Source organism: Thamnophis sirtalis, unplaced genomic scaffold, assembly GCF_051295495.1.
Source record: "Thamnophis sirtalis isolate CommonGarterSnake01/CBP01778 unplaced genomic scaffold, rThaSir2_p1.2 scaffold_5, whole genome shotgun sequence".
NCBI classification, from domain to species: domain Eukaryota; kingdom Metazoa; phylum Chordata; class Lepidosauria; order Squamata; family Natricidae; genus Thamnophis; species Thamnophis sirtalis.
The window spans coordinates 2483725-2505235 of record NW_028261385.1 but is presented as its reverse complement, the minus strand read 5'-3'; the positions used below and the strand labels follow the sequence as shown (position 1 = coordinate 2505235).

The 21511-nt window shown below is 56.0% G+C and overlaps 1 protein-coding gene across 1 annotated transcript in view; it reads right to left on the bottom strand.

Moving 5' to 3' along the window:
• NPR2 (natriuretic peptide receptor 2) overlaps positions 1 to 21511 on the bottom strand; it is a 38481-nt gene that overhangs the window by 440 nt on the left and 16530 nt on the right. Inside the window, exons 2-20 of the mRNA XM_014063602.2 lie at positions 16008 to 16210; positions 14247 to 14360; positions 7907 to 8042; positions 7577 to 7671; positions 7298 to 7424; positions 6953 to 7037; positions 6636 to 6756; positions 6409 to 6483; positions 5621 to 5698; positions 5402 to 5506; positions 5231 to 5302; positions 4935 to 5094; positions 4684 to 4845; positions 3731 to 3899; positions 2339 to 2485; positions 2105 to 2228; positions 699 to 767; positions 421 to 595; positions 236 to 334 (exon numbers count right to left, since the gene is read on the bottom strand). Of these exons, the coding sequence (XP_013919077.2) occupies positions 236 to 334; positions 421 to 595; positions 699 to 767; positions 2105 to 2228; positions 2339 to 2485; positions 3731 to 3899; positions 4684 to 4845; positions 4935 to 5094; positions 5231 to 5302; positions 5402 to 5506; positions 5621 to 5698; positions 6409 to 6483; positions 6636 to 6756; positions 6953 to 7037; positions 7298 to 7424; positions 7577 to 7671; positions 7907 to 8042; positions 14247 to 14360; positions 16008 to 16210 (2316 nt within the window). The remainder of the gene's footprint in view (positions 1 to 235; positions 335 to 420; positions 596 to 698; positions 768 to 2104; positions 2229 to 2338; positions 2486 to 3730; positions 3900 to 4683; positions 4846 to 4934; positions 5095 to 5230; positions 5303 to 5401; positions 5507 to 5620; positions 5699 to 6408; positions 6484 to 6635; positions 6757 to 6952; positions 7038 to 7297; positions 7425 to 7576; positions 7672 to 7906; positions 8043 to 14246; positions 14361 to 16007; positions 16211 to 21511) is intronic.

Genomic DNA, 21511 nt, shown 5'->3' with positions numbered 1-21511 from the left:
TCGCTGTTCTTGTTGTGCCCCCCTCGCCCTTAAGGAGGTCCCAGCCCACTCGGTCTCTGGGAAACGGGGCTACTGTTGCACTGGAGCCTCTGCTGAAGACGAGAGGAGATCCACAGGGAAGTTGGGGCGGGGGGCGCGGGCTGGAAAGAAGGTGGAGGGGGGGCAGGCTCCAGAGGAGCGGGTGGTGAGGATGCACGGACCCTGCAGACAGAGCATTGGGAGGGGGGTGTCTCACCCTCGCCATTGGACTCCATGCGTGAAGCCGTGTTGACCGTGTCTCCAAAGAGGCAGTAGCGTGGCATCTTGAGGCCCACCACTCCTGCACACACCGGCCCTGCAGGGAGGCAGAGGAGGGCGGCTGAACCGCTGGTGCTCTGTGCATGCTCAGGTGGGGTGGGCCCTCGCCTGCTGGAGACTCACCCGAGTGGACCCCGATGCGTAGGCGCAGCTGCTCACTGGGCCGGTGCCGGATACGGAAGGTCTTCACAGCCTCCAGGAGCGCCAGGGCCATGCGGACGATCTCGTGGGCATGGAGCTTGCCGTTTCGGACAGGCAGACCAGACACCACCATGTAGGCATCCCCAATGGTCTCCACCTACAGCCAGGGCCAAGGAGGAGGGTCAGACGGGGGAGGGGGCGGGCTCCCTGCAGGGCTGCTGTAGAGGAAGAGCCCCTCCCCCCAACCCAGCCAGGCTCACCTTGTAGACGTCAAAATTGTCAATGATGGCATCGAAGCAAGTGTAGAGGTCATTGAGGAGCGTCACCACCTGATGGGTGGGTGGGAGAGAGACAGGTGAGCTGGCTGGGCAGGTGAGGGGAGTCTAATCAAGCAAGAGTAGGTGGCCATCCAGGGCCAAGACCCAATGAGGCTGGGACCCTCCGGCACCGCAGTTCCTGCTGATGCCGCGGGTGGAGGGTTCGACAGTTTTGAGAAAGCGAGAAGAGACCAATTGACAGAGGTGAATGAGAAGGACCAGATTGGAGACACCCAGCCCTGCAGGAGGGATAAGGGACCATTAGGAGGGGGATGAATAGCAACCTTTGCCTTGCCTCTGCTTCCCAACGGCTTCATTCACCCAACTCCCTAAGCCAGCACCAAACCCGATTGCTGTGTTCATGTAATATGTGACACCGAACCACTGGAGGACTGGAAAGTAGTCGCCTGATTCACGATCATTCCAACCCCCCCCCCCCAAGGGGCTTAGTAAGAACATGGCACTGAGCTCAGTGGGCTATGGTCATCCCCATCGACCAGGGACGGTGAATCTTTTGGGCTCAGCATGCCAAAAATTCAGCAAAGGCCCACCTTGATTCTGTGGCGTGTAATACCCCCCCTCCAATTCACCTTGGTCAAAAGAGGCCTCTCCAGGCCTCACCCCTCCCCTCCCCTCTGGACTACACCCCCAGGACCCTCAGAGAGTGGTCAACTTCCAGAGTGTCCGGAGGCCTGGCATGCCACCGCAAATGGCGTGGCGTGTACCCTGTGACAGGCATTCCGTAGGTTTACCATTACTGCAATAGACCACCTCAACACAGCCACTCCACTTTCCCCAACAACCGGTACTTATGTAAGTACTGGCCTTTTGCTTTGGACCAGCCATATTTATTGAGCCCAGGTGGCGCAGTGGTTAAATGCAGCACTGCAGGCTACTTCAGCTGACTGTTATCTGTAGTTCGGCTGTTCAAATCTCACCGGCTCAGGGTTGACTCAGCCTTCTATCCTTTCGAGGTGGGTAAAATGAGGACCCGGATTGTTGTTGGGGGAGATATGCTGACTCTGTAAACTGCTTAGAGAGGGCTGAAAGCCCTATGAAGCGGTATATAAGTCTAACTGCTATTGCTATTGGTGGCCGCACCGCATGCACGGCTCCCCATCTACACTGAGTGAGGAAAACAGACCTCACCCCAACTCCTCAGTGGAGGAACCTGGGAGCTCCTGACGTTCAAGGGAAACTGGCTGGTGGGAATCTGTCCTTCGACCTGCCCCAGCCAGTGGATGGGTGGGGGGGGAGACTTCTCCAAGCCCAAACCAAGGAGGACCAGAGTCGGCCACATCCATTTCAGACCTGATAGGGACTACCTACCCACCTGTGCTGCAGCCTACCTGCATGGGGGTGCTCTCTGCCGACAAGGAGGTGAACCCTACAATGTCACTGAAGTAGATGGTGACACAGTCAAAGGCTTCGGCCTGCACCGTCTCGCCCCGCTTCAGCTGCTCAGCTACCGGACTGAGGGGTAGGAAGGAGAGGAGCTGCTGACCCTCCGAGCGGCCTCGGGCCACAGAGCCCCAGAGGGAGGGAGGGAGGGAGGGAGGGAGGGAGGCAGAAGTTGGACTCACTGGGGCAGGATTTGGTAGAGCAGATTCTCCGCCTTGCGCTTCTCCTCCAGGTAGGCCTGCGTGCGCTCTTCCACCAGTTTCTCCAGGTTGTTAGCGTACTGCTCCATGCGCGACAACAAATTGTCCAGGATGCTGGTACTTCCTTCCCTGAGTCAGAGGTGGAGGGCAGGGTCCATAGTGGGGGCAGGCAGGGTGGGGGAAGGGAAGGGGGGCAGGACTGGGCATGTGCAAGTGCCACCCCTGAACCCCTCCCTCGGACGCCTTTGGGTGAGAGGCAACACTGTTGTAGGTTGGGGACAGTGGGAGCATCTGCCCTGCTGGAGTAGCCTCAGTTTCCACATACACCCTCAGCCCTGACTTCTCCTCCAGGAAGCCCACCCTTGAATCCTCTGGGTGGGAAGAGCACCCGCCTCTTTGGGGAGGGGGCTATCTGTCAGCCGAGCCACAGAAGAGCCTGAGAAAGCCCGCTTTGGAGACCCTCCTTTCCCTGCAGCCAGATTCCTATGCTGCCACAGGGAGCTTCCCTGGCTTCTTTGTCTCCATCTCAGGTCTCTGGGGGGGGGGGGGCCCTCCCCATGGGGACCCTCAGTCCACGTTCAATAGGATAAGAGGGAGATTCTCTCCAGGGCCAGCTGGAATTCCCCATTCATTCATTCATTTGTTAGATTTATAGGCCGCCCAATCCTGGGCAGCTTCCACAGAACAAGAAAAGAAAAACAAACAAAAAATAAAAATAAAAAATTTAAAAAATTCTCCAACACGCATATGTTCTGATTGGGGTTGGACCCTACATAATAAGCCAAGGTGGCGCAGTGGTTAATTGCAGCACTGCAGGCTACTGCTAGATCAGCAGTTCAGCGGTTCAAATCTCACCGGCTCAGGGTTGACTCAGCCTTCCATCCTTCCGAGGTGGGTAAAATGAGGACCCGGATTGTTGGGGGCGATATGCTGACTCTCTGTAAACCGCTTAGAGAGGCCTGAAAGGCCTATGAAGCGGTATATAATCTACTGCTATAATAATAACAGCCCCCAGGCTTGCTGGAACAGCCAGGTTTTAGCAGCTTTTCTGAAGGCCATGAGGGTGGGTGAGGTCCGGACCTCTGGGGGCAGCTGATTCCACAGGGTCGGAGCAGCCACAGAGAAGGGCCTCCTCCGAGGCCCCTTCAGGTACGTCTGCATCTCATGAGAAGACCACCTTGGGATGGTTGCAACCAGGTGCCCTCCCTGCCCTCCTGAGCAGCTTCTCCAGGGCCGCGTGGGGAGGAGGCCTTCTACCCTTTCCCGGTCAGAGGGTCAGAAGCTGAAGCAGGAAGATCTCTCTCTTTCTCTCTCTCTCTCTCACACACACACACACCAATCCCCCAGGGTGGGAGGAGGAGGAGGAGGCCTTACCTGTTGAACCGCCGGATGAAGGCTTTAATCTGGGCGAAATCCGGGCGCTCTGCTGGCTGCTGAGCCCAGCAGCGCTCCATCAGGACAGCCAGCTCCTCGCTGTGCAGGCGGGTGTCGGTGGTGGGCCGGAAGTAGGGCGGCTGGCTGTTGCACACCTTCTGCACAACCTCTGGGGGAGGGAGGAGTGGGGCGGGATGCACAGGAGTGAATGTGGGGGCGATGGGATGGAGGCACAGCTGACTCGTGGGGGGGAGGGGGGTGACCGGCTGCTGGGACAATGAGGAGAGAGAAGTGAACATGGCGATCCTGGGGGTGGGGGTGGAGGACGAGGGGAGGACACTGGAAAGACAGAGGTCACAGGGTCAAACCTGGGTGGTCACAAGTAGCAGAATCCAGCCAATGGCACAGCCAGCACCACTAGCCCTTTGCCGTTCTCTGGGGTGGAAGCCCCCAACTTGAATTCAGGCAGTGCCATCCCCTCTCTCCACCCCAGGTGTGGCTGTGGCAGCCAGAGCCCAGGTGAGCTGGTGGAAGAGGCTGGATGGGGATGGGGATCCTTCTCCCCAGGTGAGAAGCCCTTGCCTGCTCTCTGGGGAGGCCCAGAAGACATAAGTGCAGCCCAAGCCTTCCCCCCCCCCCCCCGGGGAGGGGCTCCAGCCCGTGTGTCTCCCCGGAGCCCAGAGGCATTACTTCCACGCCTCTTCAGCAGCGCCCCTCAGATGGCCGGTCCCTCTGCTGGATCCATCCAGGCCGGAGGGCTCCTTGGCTGCAAGAGGTCAGCGCAGGGTGGTAGTGGGAGGAAATGGGGGGCCGGCTGCCTCCACTGCTGACCTTTCCTGATTCTCCGGGCTGAGGCACCCTGATCAGCGCAGGCTGGAGGCCAGAGGACCGACATTTGCCAGGGAATACTCCCAGGCTCTGGGCTTCCGCTCGGACCCCCGGCCCCTCCTCACCCTTGGGGCTGAGCTCTAGGCCCTCCACGTAGAAGGCGCCGCTGCGCAGGGCGACCTCCTGCAGGATGATCCCAAAGCTGTAGACATCCGCCTTCTGCATGGCCGGCGGTGGCGGGAGCAGCGTCCCCTTCTGCAGCAGCTCCGGGGCCGTCCACAGCTTCTCTGGAGCAGGAGCCGGAGAGTCTGAGGTCAGGGGGGGTGCAGGGCTTGAGCTTCCCCAGGGGCCACAGGGGGGCTTGCTGGGCACTCACTGGCATAGAGCGCATGGTTGCCCTCGCTCTCGTGGCCCTGGCGGAAGCTGGCCAGGCCGTAATCCGTGATCTTGAGCACGAAGCGACTGTCCACCACGCAGTTGCAGGATTTGAGGCTGCCGTGGTAGCCAATGATGCTGTTGTGCAGGAAGGCCATGCCCTGTGTGATGCACAGTCAGAAGCCTGGAGAAGCTAGCAGAGCCTCCGCTGGGGGGGGGACACCTCTGGGGTGAGGGAAACGTCCGGGTGTCCCGCGCAATCCCCCCCTCTCAGTTGCCAGAAGCCCCTCTCCTCACCTTCACGATGTCATTGATGAGGGCGTAGCGGAACATCCAGTCCAGGTTGATGCTCTCGTTCTCCAGAATGTCCTGGGCGGGCCATGGGGGAAGGGGCAGAGGTCAGCTTTGGCCACAGTCCAGCAGGGGGAGCCCTGCCTCCCCCTCCCCCATCCTGGACAGCCGCCTCACCTGCAGACTGCCACGAGGACAGTACTCGGTCACGATGCAGATGTTGGGGGGATCAATGCAGGCCCCGATGAACCGGGTCAGGTGGTTGAACTGGATATCCCGCATCTGTGGGGCAGCAAGCATGGAGCGGGGGCCACTGCCAGTGTCTCCCTCCCTGCAGCAGAGGCTTCCCCCCCCACAAGACCCCCAGAGTAGTCAGCCCCCCTTCCCAGTACATACGTGTTTGAGCTCGAACAGCACCTGCCGCGTCAGCTCAATCCGCTTCTTGTTGACGTGTTTAATGGCCACCACGTTTCCCTGGAGGTCAAGAGATGAGCAGAGGGGAGTTCAGCCGGCCTGACCTCCAAGGCAGCTGGGGTGGAGTGGGGGGAATAGTGTCTCTCTATTACTGTAACGCGCTCTACATGGGGCTGCCCTTGAAGAGTGTCCGAAGACTTCAGTTAGTCCAGAACGCAGCCGCGCGAGCGATTGTGGGTGCACCTAGGTACACCCACGTTACACCTATCCTCCGCGAACTGCACTGGCTGCCCATTGGTCTCCAGACTCGCTTCAAGGTGCTAGTCGTTACTTATAAAGCCCTGCATGGCATCGGACCTGGGTACCTGAGAGACCGCCTCCTGCCAATGACCTCCCAAAGACCGATTCGATCACACAGACTAGGCCTTCTCCGGATTCCATCTGCCAGCCAATGTCGGCTGGCGACCCCCCGGGGGAGAGCCTTCTCTGTTGCAGCTCCGGCCCTCTGGAACGAGCTCCCCGTGGAGATCCGGACCCTTACGACCCTCCAGGCCTTCCGTAAAGCCACTAAGTCCTGGCTGCTCCGGCAGGCCGGGGGCTGTTGAAGTATCCAGCCCCACGGTAACGATCAATGTTGTTGTATTTTAAATTGTTTGTTTGTCTTATTTATTCCCTTCCCCTTTTTATTGTAAGCCGCCCGGAGTCCTCCGGGAGTGGGCGGCATACAAGACTAATAAACATACATACAAACATACATACATACGTCTCACCTTGAAGAGTCCTGTGTTGGCAAAGATCTGATACTTGCCGTGGGCCGTCATGAGGGAGCCATAACTGGAGCCACGCTGGAGAGAAGCCACGGCAGAGAGTCACAGGCAACCGAGGCCGAGTGGGAAGGAGGGAGGGGATGGACCCCCATAAAATCTGGGGGGCTGGGGAACAGGTGGAGGGGGCTGGGTCTTGGAGGGACACCCCATGGGTGCCCCATAGTACCTACCAGCGAGAGGGTGAGTCGGCTGCCCGCTCCCTTGTGGTAGCGCTCCGAGCCCCCAAACTGCAGGTCCTCCCAGCGTATCCGCCACAGCATGCTTGCCAGCTCCTTCTCCAGCATCAGCTTCCTGCCAAGAGCCACAGCTGAGCTGCCCTCCCCAAGCCCCCTGCTACTGGACCCAGCCTGGGCTCAGGGCTGGGCCTGCAGCACAAGAGCCAGAAGAGGTGGCCACTACAGCCATGCCCCTCCCCCGGTTTCTGCCCAGGGCACCCCCCCTTCTCCCCCACTGAATTCCAGTGGCCGCCAAGAGCTTGCCCAGGCACCTGAAGATCAGGAAGCTGGAAACCCCAAACATGATGAAGGTCAATCCGGCCCCCAGTGCCAGGATAGCCAGGGTGCTGAGCGCGCCTACAAGGACACAGAAAATCAGTGAGTGTCCCCCGCCTGCCAGCCCCCCCCCCCACCCCCAGAGAGGCGCCCTGAAAGGGACAGGCTGGGTGTCACTGGTGGGGGGGTCTCTCTGGGCAGGGAGGGGGGATACATCCGCTGGGAGGGAGAGAACCAGCTTCCCACAGCAGGCAGCCCATCCAAAGGAGGGAGGAGAAAAGGGGGGGTCCTCCAAAGCTCTCCCAGGGTGAAGGGAGTCCTGTCTCTCCCCCAACACCCACTTTTGTCACAGGAGGGATCATCCATGTCAAAACAGGGGGGGTTATCGAGGGGCGGCTGCCCCTTGACCCAGTGGATGGGGCCCAGCCACTTCAGCTGCTTCTCCGATCCCACGTAGTGTCCAACCACCTGTGGGCAAAAAGCCAGATGTTGCTGTTCTCCGTCCCCCTGGAGAATGAGGGGTGACTGCCCCAGACTTTTTCCCTCCGGGAGAAAGAAGGGCCAGGGAGGACCAGGATGCTGGGAGGGAGACTGGGGCTGCATGAGGGCCTCCAGCCTACCTGGTACTCGCCACTCTCCCCCTCCATCATGGCCCACAGGTTGAAGTCTGTGTCGCGGTCGTTGTTCTGATCCATGCTCACGGTGCCAGTGATCCCTGGAGGAGCAAACGCGGCCATGTATTTGGGTCAGGTCCCTGGAAACATTTGGGGCCAGCAGCACCATCATCCTCATGGATGGAGCTGGGGACAGGTCACTCCCCAGGGCACCTCACCCGGGAGGCCCTGCCTGGACCTGAGACCCAGACCTCCCCTCCAGCCCCCCCCCCCCTGGTCCACGTAATCAGGGTCTCTTCTGGGTCTGGGACCCCCCCTCCTTGCAGCCCCCCGTACCCTGGAACCTGCGCCCCTTCATCTTCTCCAGGATACGGCTGTTATTGAGCCGGGTGTCGCCCTCACGGAGGGTCTCGTTCAGGGCCAAGGCGTAGAGGAGCAGCCCATCGTGGAAGCAGCCGGCCACCAGGTTCTTCTGTTATTGGGGGAGGGAGGGAGAACCAAAGAGGGAGAGGGAGGGATTGCTCAATGCCCTCCGAGGCTCCTCCTGCTGGCAGGTCCTGTGACCAGGGAAGCCAAGCAGTCGAACGGCACAGACCTTCCCCCCCCCCCCCCGGTCTAGAGTGGCAGCAGGAATATGGGGTTCCTGCCCCGTTAATTTAACCTGGCCTCAGTTATGTGGTACCTTCGGATACCCCAAATTCCCACAAGCAAAGGAGTGTAAAGAGCAGGACCCAGCAGGCCTTCTCTGCGGGGATACAGAGAGCCCCACCTGCACCCAAAAGGCAGTGGGGGGCCCTTCGATCCGGAGGCTGAATAGGCAGGAAACATGAATGCGTCTATTTCGGAAAAGGGGAACAAAGTCTCTCGGCTGCCCCAAAGGAAACCAGGAACAGCTGCGGGTTGCCGGCTCAGCTTTTGCCGACAACCCAGATTTCCTTCAGCCTGTTGCCTCCCGTGCCCCACCAGGCTCTCTGCGGGAGCATCCAGTCGCCAGCGTCCCTCCCCAGCCGGGTTCACACAAGAGGCCGAACTCGGCTAAATGGTCACCGTGGGCTCCTGCAATCCTAAATTGCATTATCCGAGGAACACAATCGAGAGCAAGCGAGGTACTTTTTATGTATTTAGTGCATTGTTGTAATATAGTTGCAGAGCCACGCTGAACCACACAGGAGAAAACAAACTCCTAAAACGCCATAACATCCTGATAGTTCATAACATAACATCCTGAGATGTGCCCTACCAATGACGCCCAGGATTTGACCATATATAGACTGAGCAGATGATTAGAAATTGTACTTTTACAGGCTGTTTTTAACCACATGCTATTGCTCCTCCTGCCTTTGTCCTATCTCAATAAAAGGGGCTCTCAGACCCCCAATCTGGGTCGCTCCATCCCGAGAAAGACCGTGTCCTGTCTTTTCTCCACATTGGCCTCATGGACGAACCACGGGAACGTTACAGCGCATGGCAGGTGTTAGCCAGGGATCACCGAGGGGGCTGCTGCCTCTGGGAAAGGGGTTTTGGGGGCATTGTTATCTTTACCCGCGGGACACCTGAATGCTGGTAGGCAATCAGGGGAAGCTCCTTTCTTGTCCCAAGTGAGGTACTGATGCCCTTCTACAAAGCCCTAGTAAGATTCCACCCCTGGAATCCTGCAACCAGTTTTGGCATCACACCATTAAAAAAAAAGAGGTTGAGACTCTAGAAAGAGTGCAGAGAAGAGCAACCAGGATGATGAGAGGACCGGAGGCTAAAAAATACGAAGAACGGTTGCAGGAACCAGGCATGGCTGGTCTAGGGAAGAGAAGGACCAAGGGTGACATGATAGCACTGTTCTGATATTTGAGGAATAAAGGATGGAAACTGAACAAGGAGAGATTTAATTGTAAAAACTCAAAAGTTTGTAACCAAACGACATGCTTGACGAAATTGAGGAAAGTTTTTTGTATGTGTTGTTTTGTTTTTGTTTGTTTTAAAAATAAATTAAAATTTTTTTTTAAAGTGCTGCAGGATCTCCTGCTTCAGGATGGGAGTTGGACTAGATCAGTGTTTTTCAACCTTTTTTGTGCAAAGGCACACTTTTTTCATGAAAAAAATCACGAGGCACACCACCATTAGAAAATGTTTAAAAAAATTAACTCTGTGCCTATATTGACTATATATAAAGTAATTCTCCCACGGCACACCTTACACTATGTCACGGCACACTAGTGTGCCGCGGCACAGTGGTTGAAAAACACTGGACTAGATGACCTACAAGGTCCCTTCCATTAATCTATTAAATTCTGCTAATCTGCTCCAAGGCTCTGACTGCAGAAGAGCCAGAAGGCAGCAGAGTGAGGGGGGGGGGGGGCTCCATTGCTGTCAGGCCCTTGGGGGAACTGAATGCAGCCGCTTGTCCTGCGGACTCCTCTGTGCTTGGGGACCGTGAATGAGCAGGCCTGGCTGTTCAGCCAACGGATTGGTCAGCAGGTGAACAGCCAATCAGGAAACAGATTTGCTCAGTGAACAATGAAGGGAGAGGTGTGAATGCAGCCCCCCCCCCTCTTCTCCGTAAAGCCTCTTTCTGCCTGTCTGTGGGTTCCTGGGAAATGGCACAGAGGGAGGGGAGCCTAAAAATAGGAGCAGCCCCATGGGGAGGGGGCAGGATGTGTGTGGGAGGTGGCCGCTGCTTCCTGTCTGCACCCAGAGTCGCCTCCACGGCCTGGTGAAAGGGGCCCCTGGTACTTCCCCCCCCCATGGGAAGGAAAAGGTTAATTGCTCACACTCACCTCTTGCAAAAGGGGAATGCACAAAAATAATCCCCCCCCTACAGTGCTGGGAGAGCCGATGGGCCCCCCCTGCCCCAGGTTCAAGGGCATCAGTTCAGCAAGGCAAGGAGCACTGCTTCTCCCGCCCCAGTGCTGGCCCAGGAGGGGGGCATTTGCTTCCAGGCCAAACACCCTTCCCTGAGAGGTGCCATTCACCTGAGCAGTGGTGGGGGGAGGTAGGCTGCTCCTCCCTGCAAGGAGCACGGCTCAGGTTCCATCACAAACCGCGGACGACAAAATCGCGGTCAACGAAAGCGCGCATTTGACGTCATCACAGCGCGACGAAAACATCGCGCTGTGATGGAAAAATGTAAAAATAAAGCGAAAACCTTACCCTAACCCCCCCAAACCTAACCCTTAACCTAACCCTAAATCTAACCCTAAACCTAACCGTTAACGTAACGCTAAACCTAACGCTAACCCTTAACCTAACACTAAACGTAACCCTAACGCTCTAAACCTAACCCTAACCCTTAACCTAACCCTAACCCTAACCCTAACCCTAACCCTAACCCTTACCTTTATGTGAATCGGCTTGCTTTAATTTAATTTTTATTTCAATTTTTAATTCTTTTTGTCGCGCTGTGATGATGTCAAATGCGCGCTTTCGTCGATCACGCTTTTGTGGACCGCGGTTTTGACGGGTCACGGCTCAAGAGGGCAGGACTGGTGCTCTTTTAGGAGACCGCTCCCCCCCGCCCTCGGCCAACCTGGTAAAGCTTATCTTGAGGCTGCCCAGTAAGGGTTCCACCACAAAACCGCGCCCGACTAAACCACGTCGCTGACATCATCAACAGGGCGACAACAGCGCGGAGACAGAAGCACACTGTAAACCCTAAACCTAAAATTAACCCTAACCCTAACCCTAACCTAACCCTAAAGCTAACCCTAAACCTAACCCTAAACCTAACCCTAAACCTAACCCTAACCCTTAACCTAACCCTAAACCTAACCCTAAACCTAACCCTAACCCTTAACCTAACCCTAAACCTAACCCTAAACCTAATCCTAACCCTTAACCTAACCCTAAACCTAACCCTAAACCTAATCCTAATCCTAACCCTTAACTTAACCCTAAACCTAACCCTTACCTTAACTTGAATCGGCTTGCTTTCAAAGCGCTATTTAAAGCGCCCTTCTTTCTCCGCGCTCGCTGTTGTCGCCCTGTTGATGACGTCAGCGACGCGGTTTAATCGGGCGCGCTTTAGTCGAGCGCGGTTTTGACGGGTCACGCCCAGTGAGGAGCAGCCCTGGGAGTAGAACCCACACACAGGCCTGCTTTGAAGCAGGGTAGCCGTGGGCATCTTTTATCCGGAAGGCTGATGGCAGCTGGTAATTCCTGGGCCATCGCCAGGCAGAAGTTTGGGCAGAGATCAGAGATGGGTTGCTCCCAGTTCGACTGCGTGAAGTGAACTGGTAGTGAAACAGGGAGCAAGCCACCTCTGGAGGAGACTCCTGCCCTCAGCCTTGGAGGATGGGTGTGACACACACATACCCCTCCCTCTTCCTCCCAGCCCCTCAGGTTGCTGGCTGCCTGGACCAACCGGGTCCCCTCCCCAGCCCCCCAGAGTTGGCCTTGGCTAGCTGCAGGGGTGCTGAAGAGGTTCCCCTGTGGCCTCTCTCCTCCAGAGCTTGTGGGGTTCCCCCCCCCAGAGAGGGGGCTTTCAAAGTCCTCTACTCGGAATTTGTGGGAGCTTCATCACTGGAGGCTTTCAAGAAGAGACTGGACTGCCATTGGTCAGAAATGGTGTGAGGTCTCCTCCTTTGGGGTGGGGGTGGACTAGATGACCTACAAGGTCCCTTCCGTGAATCTGTAAAGCTCACTGCAAGCCGAGGCCAAGAAAGATCCTCCCACCCCCCGCATGGAGGGCTTCCCTTGCCAGCTGAGGGTCCCCCTCAAAGAGGGCATTGCAACTCTCTGGATCTCCCTCTGGAGACCCCCACCAAGGGGCAACCTGGGTGGGGAAGGGTCCCGTTCGTTCTCTGGGCTTTTATGCTCACAGATGGGGGTGCGGGGGGTCTGACTGCACCGTCTGGAAAGCTCTCGAGTGCAGCTTTGGGGTTCCACCACAAAACCGCGGTAGACAAAAGCGCGCTCGACGAAAGCGCGTACGTGACGTCATCACAGCACGACGAAAACATCGTGCTGTGAGCGGTACATTTAAAAATAAAGCGAAAACCTTACCCTAACCCCCCCAAACCTAACCCTAAACCTAACCCTAAGCCTAACCCTAACCCTAACCCTAAACCTAACCCTAAACCTAACCCTTAACCTAACCGTAAACCTAACCCTAAACCTAACCCTTAACCTAACGCTAAACCTAACGCTAACCCTAAACCTAACCCTAAATCTAACCCTAAACCTAACCCTAAACCTAACCCTTAACCTAACCGTAAACCTAAACCTAAACCTAACCCTTAACCTAACCCTAAACCTAACCCTAACGCTTAATGTAACCCTAAACCTAACCCTTACCTTTATGTGAATCGGCTTGCTTTAATTTTATTTTAATTTCAATGTAATTTATTTTTAATTTTTTTCGTCGCGCTGCTGATGACGTCAGGTACGTGCTTTCGCCGAGCGCGGTTTTGTCTACCGCGGTTTTGACGGGTCACGCAGCTTTGGAGGGCCATATAACATACAACCCGTCTGCCCCTCCCACTGAGCCCAGCAGAGCCATCCCAGCCTAGCAGGTGAGAAGGAGAGAAAGGCTGGAAAGGCTGCTGAGGGGCTGGACAGGATGGGACAGCTTTGCAGAGGGGATTCTCCCCCCCACCGCAATGAGAGTGTGCGTGTGCTCCCTCATTTGAACCTCCTTGCCTTCCGATCCCCTCCGGGGAGCCCCTGCCCAGCCAGGGAGTCTCGGTGCCATCTTCCCAATGCAGCCAAGTTCCTCTCCAAGGTTGCTGCAGCTGCTTCAGTTGCCCCCCCCCCAGGCACAGCAAGAGCAAATAGCAATAGCAATAGCAGTAGACTTATATACCGCTTCATAGGCCTTTCAGCCCTCTCTAAGCGGTTTACAGAGAGTCAGCATATTGCCCCCAACAATCTGGGTCCTCATTTTACCCACCTCGGAAGGATGGAAGGCTGAGTCAACCCTGAGCCGGTGAGATTTGAACCGCTGAACTGCTGATCTAGCAGTAGCCTGCAGTGCTGCATTTAACCACTGCGCCACCTCGGCTCTTGGGGCCCAGGCTTCGCAGACACCCTCAAAGCAGCAGCACCCCCAAACCAAGGGAGGAAGGAGGCGGCTACCTTGACGCATCGAGGAAGGAGCCCCAGAGCCAGATGTTTCTCTGCCTCCTTCCGCCAGGACCAGGAAAGGGAGCCGGGCCCTTTCCGCTGTCAGGGCCTCAATCCACATTCGTGAAGCCCCAGAATGACCTGAGCTGACCTCCAGCCCTCACTACCACAAGGAGCTGCTGCTCACTCGGTGCAAAGCCACAGCCGGCCGGCTGACCCAGAGAGACAGAGGGGGCTTCTCCCAAAGCGGCAGAAGCGGAGGCCGGCCCTGCCACAGGCCGCCTCCCCGAGCAGCCTGGGAACCGTCCCACCGGCTTTGGCTCTGTGAAGCCGCGCGTGGCCAGCTTTGGCTCTGTGAAGCCGGGCGTGGCCAGCCACTTTGGCTCTGTGAAGCCGGGCGTGGCCAGTCGCTCTGGGCAAAGACCGCCTGTGCTGGCTCAGCCCCCGCCTGGCTCTCCCTGCCCGAGGCTCTGCAGGTGCGGAGAGCTTTGGCAGCTGGACGGCTGTCAGGCAGCCTCCCCCCCGCTCTGTCTATCAGAGGTGTTACTTTGGGGGGGGGGCTCCTCTTGCCCTGCTAAGAGCTTTGGGTGGGGGAAGGGCTTCCAGAGGGGTGGGGGCTTACCAGTGAACTACTGAGCTCCACCTGATACTCCTGCCGAGCCCGCAGGATCACCTGGTTCTGGAAGTTTCGGTACTCCTGAGTCTGGGGCTCATGATAGGTGATCAGTAACACCGTCTGCAAAAAAAAAAGGCCATTGGCTGAGGGACACGGGAGCCATGTGCCCCCCTGCAGGTGAGGCACCAGCCTTCTCCCTCCTGCAATCTCTCTCTCTCTCACACACACACACATACGCACCATGCTCCCAGCACGTAGCTCTCTGGAAATCTCACACCAGGCTGCCAAATGTCTCCCATCTGCTCTCGTCAGTGGGGGGCTGGCAGCAGGAGGGGGGGCTTTGCAACCTCTGGGGGCTGCTTGTGGCTCCCCTTGCCTCAGGCACCAAGCCTCCTGCGCCTTGCCCACCCTGCCTCTCCCCCCCCTCCCCATCTGCTCCTCCTGAGCATTTCTGCAAAGCCTCAGCTTCTTGGGGGGAGGGGGGAGCAAAGGCTCTTGCCATGCTCAACCCGTGCATTTGGAAGGGGGGGAGGGGGCTGAGAGGAAGGGGCTTCCAGCAAGGTTTGGCTTCATCGCAGCTCCCCACACACACACACACAAACACACACATTTGGAGGCAAGCAGCTGTTGGCTACGTGGAGTTGGCCTGGCTGTCTGTCAGGGCCAGGGGCAGCCAGGGAGTAAAAGCTCTCAGGCCGTCCAGGTGTGAGGCTGGATGCTCGCCAGGGGTTTCTGATCTGCTGTGTCCATAGCAGTCCCCGTCAGCAAGGGGTTGAATTCTTGCCCCTCTCAGCCGTGACCCGTCAAAACCGCGTTCCACAAAAGCGCGGTCGACGAAAGCGCGTATGTGACGTCATCACAGCGCGACGAAAAAGATCGAAAAATTGAAATAAAAATTAAATTACAGCAAGCCGATTCACATAAAGGTAAGGGTTAGGTTAAGGGTTAGGGTTAGGTTTAGGGTTAGGTTAAGGGTTAGGTTTAGGGTTAGGTTAAGGGTTAGGGTTAGGTTAAGGGTTAGGTTTAGGGTTAGGGTTAGGTTTAGGGTTAGGTTAAGGGTTAGGTTTAGGGTTAGGTTTAGGGTTAGGTTTGGGGGGGGTTAGGGTAAGGTTTTCGCTTTATTTTTACATTTTTCGATCTTTTTCGTCGCGCTGTGATGACGTCACATACGCGCTTTCGTCGACCGCGCTTTTGTCTACCGCGGTTTTGTGGTGGAACCCTCTCAGCTCCTCCTGCAGAAAAGACCTGGGACTCTCCCTTCTCCTTTGCAGCCAGCAGAGGGAGGGGGCACTGGGAGGGGCTTCCCCGGGGTTTAGGCACAGACTGGGTAGCAAGTGGTTGACCCCCTGACGCATCGCCCCTGGCACTCCACACCTCAGCTCTTCTAGCCCTTGAGTTCCTGCCAGGCCCTGGGCAGAGAGAGACACACGCAGCCTTCCTCTTTAGAGGACTGAGACCCACAAGTCCTTCCCCTCTGAGCAAGAGAAGCCCCAGGCCCAGGGAGAGACCCCCAGAGTAGAGCAGGGGGGAGGAGGAGAAGGAGGCTTCACCCCGGCCACCCAATGGACTCACCCACACTCTGACCCATCCTTGAGGGTAGAGCCAGCCTCCCCGAAGAGCAGCCAGCGGGGCTCCCCTCTGCCCAGCCGAGGTCCTTCCGAGAAAGGCCTGGGGAGGCCCTTCCTTCCCCCGAGATGGCAGCCTCAGCCGCTTCCCCACGCTGGGTGTCCGAGGGTGCCAGCTCCCTTCTCCGACTTCTGGACTGACCTGGAAGGCCTCCCGCAAGATGCCCGAGTCCTGGCCCTCTTTGCTCTGCCAGGGCTTGGCAGCCCCCCGGTGCCCGTCCTCTTGCAGGCTCTCTCCGAAGACATCCACGTAGAAGAAGACGTAGTCGCCTTGGGTCATGCCCTCCGACTGGGCTCGACGCATGACTTGGTGCAGCATCTCCAGGGGGCCACAGATGTAGATGACTGGCGAGAGAAGAAGGGCAGGAGGGACCCCCGTCTGGTCAGCCGCTTTCCCTGTCCGTCTCCCAGAACCCCGCTCCCCCATGGCTGACAGTGGAGCGCCCGGGGGGCTCCCGGAGGTCTCTGGAAATGACCCCCACATTGTCATGCTCCTGGTTAGAAACGAGAAGGACTCGTACTCCCGTGGCAAGTATCAGATGTCATTGTATTTAGTGAATGCGAAATGTCGCTTTCATTTCAATCAAACATTTATTTGTTTATTTGTTTATTTGTTTATTTGTTTATTTGTTTATTTGTTTATTTGTTTGTTTGTTTGTTTGTTTGTTTGTCTTGTATGCCGCCCACTCCCTGAGGACTCCGGGCGGCTCACAAAAGACAAGGGAAAAGGGGGAAAACGAGACAAGACAACATATTAAAAACAAAACCAACATTCACAATTTCCGTGGAGGTAGATGCTTCTCAGCCCCCCCACCCAGCCTGCTGGAACAGCCAGGACTTGGTGGCTTTGCGGAAGACCGGGAGGGTAGTAAGGGTCCGGATCTCGACAGGGAGCTCGTTCCAAAGGGCCGGAGCTGCAACAGAGAAGGCTCTCACCCAGGGAGTCGCCAGCCGACATTGGCTGGCAGATGGAATCCGGAGGAGACCCAACCTGTGCGATCTAATTGGTCTGAGGGAGGTAATCGGCAGGAGGCGGTCTCTCAGGTACCCAGGTCCGATGCCATGTAGGGCTTTATAGGTAGCGACCAGCACCTTGAAGCGGATTCGGAGACCAATGGGCAGCCAGTGCAGCTCGCGGAGGATAGGTGTAACATGGGTGTACCTTGGTGCACCCACAATCGCTCGCGCGGCTGCATTCTGGACTAATTGGAGTCTTCGAACACTCTTCAAGGGCAGCCCCATGTAGAGCGCATTACAATAATCCAGTCAAATGGATTGCTTTGTCCCCAACTGTCTTGTTTCCACTCAAAGGCCCCGCGCGGCCCCAGCCGGCTAAGACGGTGCGCTCCTGGGCAGCAGAAGGAAGGCCGTGACTCCAACCCTCACGCACGGAGCCCCCTGGAGCCCCTCCGCAGCTGGGCCTTTGCCCCCTCCCCCAGAAAGGGGAGTTGGGTACTATGGTGAAACCCCCCAACCGTGTTCCCCAGGAAGATATGAGGGCTGGGCCCCACCTGGCCCCACTGATGCGTCTGGGGCTGGAGACGCTTCACTGAGTTATTTTTCATTCAGCCTCTAGCAAAGAAATTTGATCCACATCCAATACTCAATCAATACAAATAAGAAATGTTTTTTTTTAAATGAAAGAACCGGATATTGTATAACATTGCATTTTATATTGTGGGAAGTTATCATCCAGCCCTCTCCCAGAAAAAATGAAATATCCTAGGAAATATTGAAAAGGCAGAATATTTCTCTGGATGTGAAAAGAAAGAAACATGCTTTAAAAGACAGAATAGCTGCCTGTAGCTTCCTGCCCATCCACACTTTGTCAATAGGCCATTGAGAAGGCCAGGCTAGCCCACTTTACATAATAAAGACTTCTCCACTGCAGCTGCAAGGGGAAGGGATATTACTCAACTCTCCACATGGCATCTGAGAACTCATCTATGGATTCTAGCCTAGAGAGTAGCCCCCTGCATGGCACCATGGGAGTCTGACAACCAATCAGAATACATTTCTTACACAGGAACAGGAAACAGAGAGGTGGGACTAAACAGGGTATAAAAAGCCTAGCAAGCCCCTCCCTCAGCCCTTCTCTTCTTCTCCACCAACATTGAAGCATGTGATCACCTTTTCTGTTCAGGGCTCAAGCCATGTGGCCCTGTCCAACAATAAACCATCTTTCCAAGCAGCCTCCATGTCTCCAGTGTCTTTTCCCCCACTTGGAGCTGAACCCAGAAGGACATTTCTTCCAACAATATTTTAAAAATCGAGACAGAGAGATGCACACAAAGCCTACACAGAATGCTTTCACCCTCCATGTAACCACGGAGCTTCCGAATCTCAAAAGAGGCCAAAGCCTTTTTCAGGGCAGGAACTCCCTGTTTTCTAAAACCACCACCCAGAAGCCCCAGGTGAGCCTCTTCCCAGATGGACCCTGGACAGAGGAACTTGTAAAAACAAACCTTTTGCCAAAGGCTTCTGGGGTGGGGGAGAGACTGTTCCTCCAGGCCTCAAACCTTTGAGGGGCTTCTCCAGAGAGACAGGCCCTTGCGCAGACCCTGCTCCCCAGAACCTGAGTTTCCCCCCACGTGGTGCCATCACAATCCTCCCAAGAGGGGTGAGTGGGCAGCCACATGTGGTTAGCCGAGCCGAGGTGGTGTAGTGGTTAAATGCAGCACTGCAGGCTACTTCAGCTGACTGCAGTTCGGCTGTTCAAATCTCACCGGCTCAAGGTTGACTCAGCCTTCCGTCCTTCCGAGGTGGGTGAAATGAGGCCCCGGATTGTTGTTGGGGGCAATATGCTGACTCTGTAAACCACTTAGAGAGGGCGGAAAGCCCTATGAAGCGGTATATAAGTCTAACTGCTATTGCTATCCACATTCTTCTCCTGCCAGAGGTCACCTACAGTACGAGCAGGATTGATTCTGTCTCAGTGCCACAGCCTGAAGGTGAAAGGGGTCCTCGGAGTCCATTTGCTGCAGAGCTCTCTGAAGCAGCAGCCCAGAGCCTCCTGGAAGAAGGAAGGGGTGGAGACAAAAGTCGGATACCTTTGGATCCGGTGAGGGCTTTTTGTGCGGATGGACTTCTCCCACAATCAAGGACGAAGTCCAAGCCCTGGTGTTGCCCCAAAGGGCAGATCCGGTCAGGAAATGGGCCCCAGAAGCTGCACCCCACCTCTGCTTACAGAGGCTATAATAAAAGTATCTCGGAGCCCTTGACATTCTCTCCCACCCACCCACCCACCCCTGGCCCTTATATTAAAGAGAGTCCAGCGGGGGCATCTTTTAATTTCTGCCCTCCTGAGCTTAGCTGATATTTTTGGAACAGCTGCCGCATAATTTGATCAGGGCTATCTCTGTACCTGGGCCCATGCACACACCGTCTCCCAGGAGGCCTTAGCCGGAATATTGATCTCATGCCCAATTGGTGGGCAAGGTCACCTCCTGGGGGCTGTGCCCGCTTCCTCAGGACTGATAGGCCCAAACTCTACCCAGATAATAACGCCAGGCCACACCTTGGGGAGCCCTGCAGAGCCCGCCAAGCCCCTCTTGGAGCCAGTTCTAGTGACTGGCCTGTTCCCCACAGCAGCCCTGCCGAACTAGCAGTCAGCTGAAGTAGCCTGCAGTGCTGCATTTAACCACTGCGCCACCTCGGATGGATGGTTCTCCTGGATCTCTCCACAGCCTTCAACCTTCTAGTGATCCTGGTATCCTTCCGAACCAGCTGAGATCTGGAGAAGAGTGGCCTTGTGGTGGCTCTCCTTCCCTCTCTGGAGCCCGTTGGTGTTTAGGGAGAGGGAGGGAACCAGCCCAAGCCTCCCAGCGCTCTATGCCTTCCCAACGCCTCCGTAGCATCTACTACATGATGGCGGTAGGCAAAGTCAATGGCGTGGAGTGTCTGTTTATTTATCCATGTCTACTCCAGGCCAAGGAATGCTGTCAACCTCCTGGTGCTTGGAGGGTGGCCAGAGACAGGATGATGGCTCTAAAGAACTGTCAGGTTCCGGTTAATTCTCCAGCATTGTCAGCTCCTCAAAAGAGGGGCTGCACCACTGACTGCCCTAAGTCTGAGGGGCCGCTCTCTGAAAGATGCCAGGAGCATAGATGATCCCAACTACAAGTCATCTCCCAGGCAGCCTTAACAACCGAGAAAGGACCTGGGTTTCCTAGGCAATTGGTCACACTCTTGGTTCAGTGGGCCCTGCAGAAACAGCCTTGTCCGTCTCTCTTGCTGCATTGCCTGGGCCCGCTGGCTCTGCCATCCAAGTGGCTCGTCTCTTCCTGCAGAACCCCAAGAGTTTCAAGGGGGTGGTTCATCACATGGTTCCACCACAAAACCGCGGTAGACTAAAGCGCGCTCGACGAAAGGGCGTACGTGACGTCATCACAGCGTGACGAAAACAGCACGCTGTGAGCGGTAAACTTAAAATTAACGCGTAAATCTAAACCTAACCCCCCCAAACCTAACCCTAAACCTAACCCTAACCCTTAACCTAATGCTAACCCTTAACCTAACCCTAACCCTAACCCTAACGCTTAACGTAACCCTAAACCTAACCCTAACCCTAACCCTAAACCTAAACCTAACCCTTAACCTAACGCTAAACCTAACCCTATACCTAACCCTTAACCTAACGCTAAACCTAACGCTAACCCTTAACCTAACCCTAACGCTTAACATAACCCTAAACCTAACCCTAACCCTAACCCTTAACCTAACCCTAACCTTAACCCTAACCCTTAACCTTACGCTAAACCTAACCCTATACCTAACCCTTAACCTAACTGTCAACCTCTTAACCTAGCTGTCAGCTGTGACCAGGGGGGCATTTGCCCAGGTTCGCCTGGTCCGCCAGTTGCGGCCCTACCTAGATCGGGGGGCCCTCACAACAGTCACTCGAGCCCTTGTGATCTCCAGACTGGAATACTGCAATGGGCTCTACATGGGGTTGCCCCTGAAGTGCATCCGGCGACTACAGCTAGTCCAAAATGCTGCCGCGCGAGTGATAGTGGGCGCACCTCGGTTCGCCCACGTTACACCTGTCCTCCGCGAGCTGCACTGGCTACCTGTTGGTCTCCGGGTGCGCTTCAGGATACTAATGACCACCTTCAAAGCACTCCATGGTAGTGGATCTGGGTACTTGAGAGACCGCCTTCTGCCGATTACCTCCCTAAATCGACCAATTAGATCGCACAGACTAGGCCTCCTCCGAATTCCATCAGCCAGTCAATGCCGACTGGCGACCACACGGAGGAGAGCCTTCTCTGCTGCTGCCCCGACCCTATGGAACGAGCTCCCCATGGAGATCCGCACCCTCACCACGATCCAGACCTTCCGCGCAGCCCTCAAGATCTGGCTCTCCCAGCAGGCCTGGGAATAGGTTTCCAATCACCCGCCCGAGTGTTTGATTGCTGAATGAAAGTTGTGTTTTATTATTTTTCTTTTGTTCACAAATTGTTTTGTTTTGACCTTGCACTTCCCCTCCCCTGTGGTTGTAAGCCGCCCTGAGTCCCCTCAGGGAAAAGGGCGGCATATAAATCCCAATAAACCTCTAAACCTCTATAAACCCTTAACCTTACGCTAAACCTAACCCTATACCTAACCCTTAACCTAACGCTAAACCTAACGCTAACCCTTAACCTA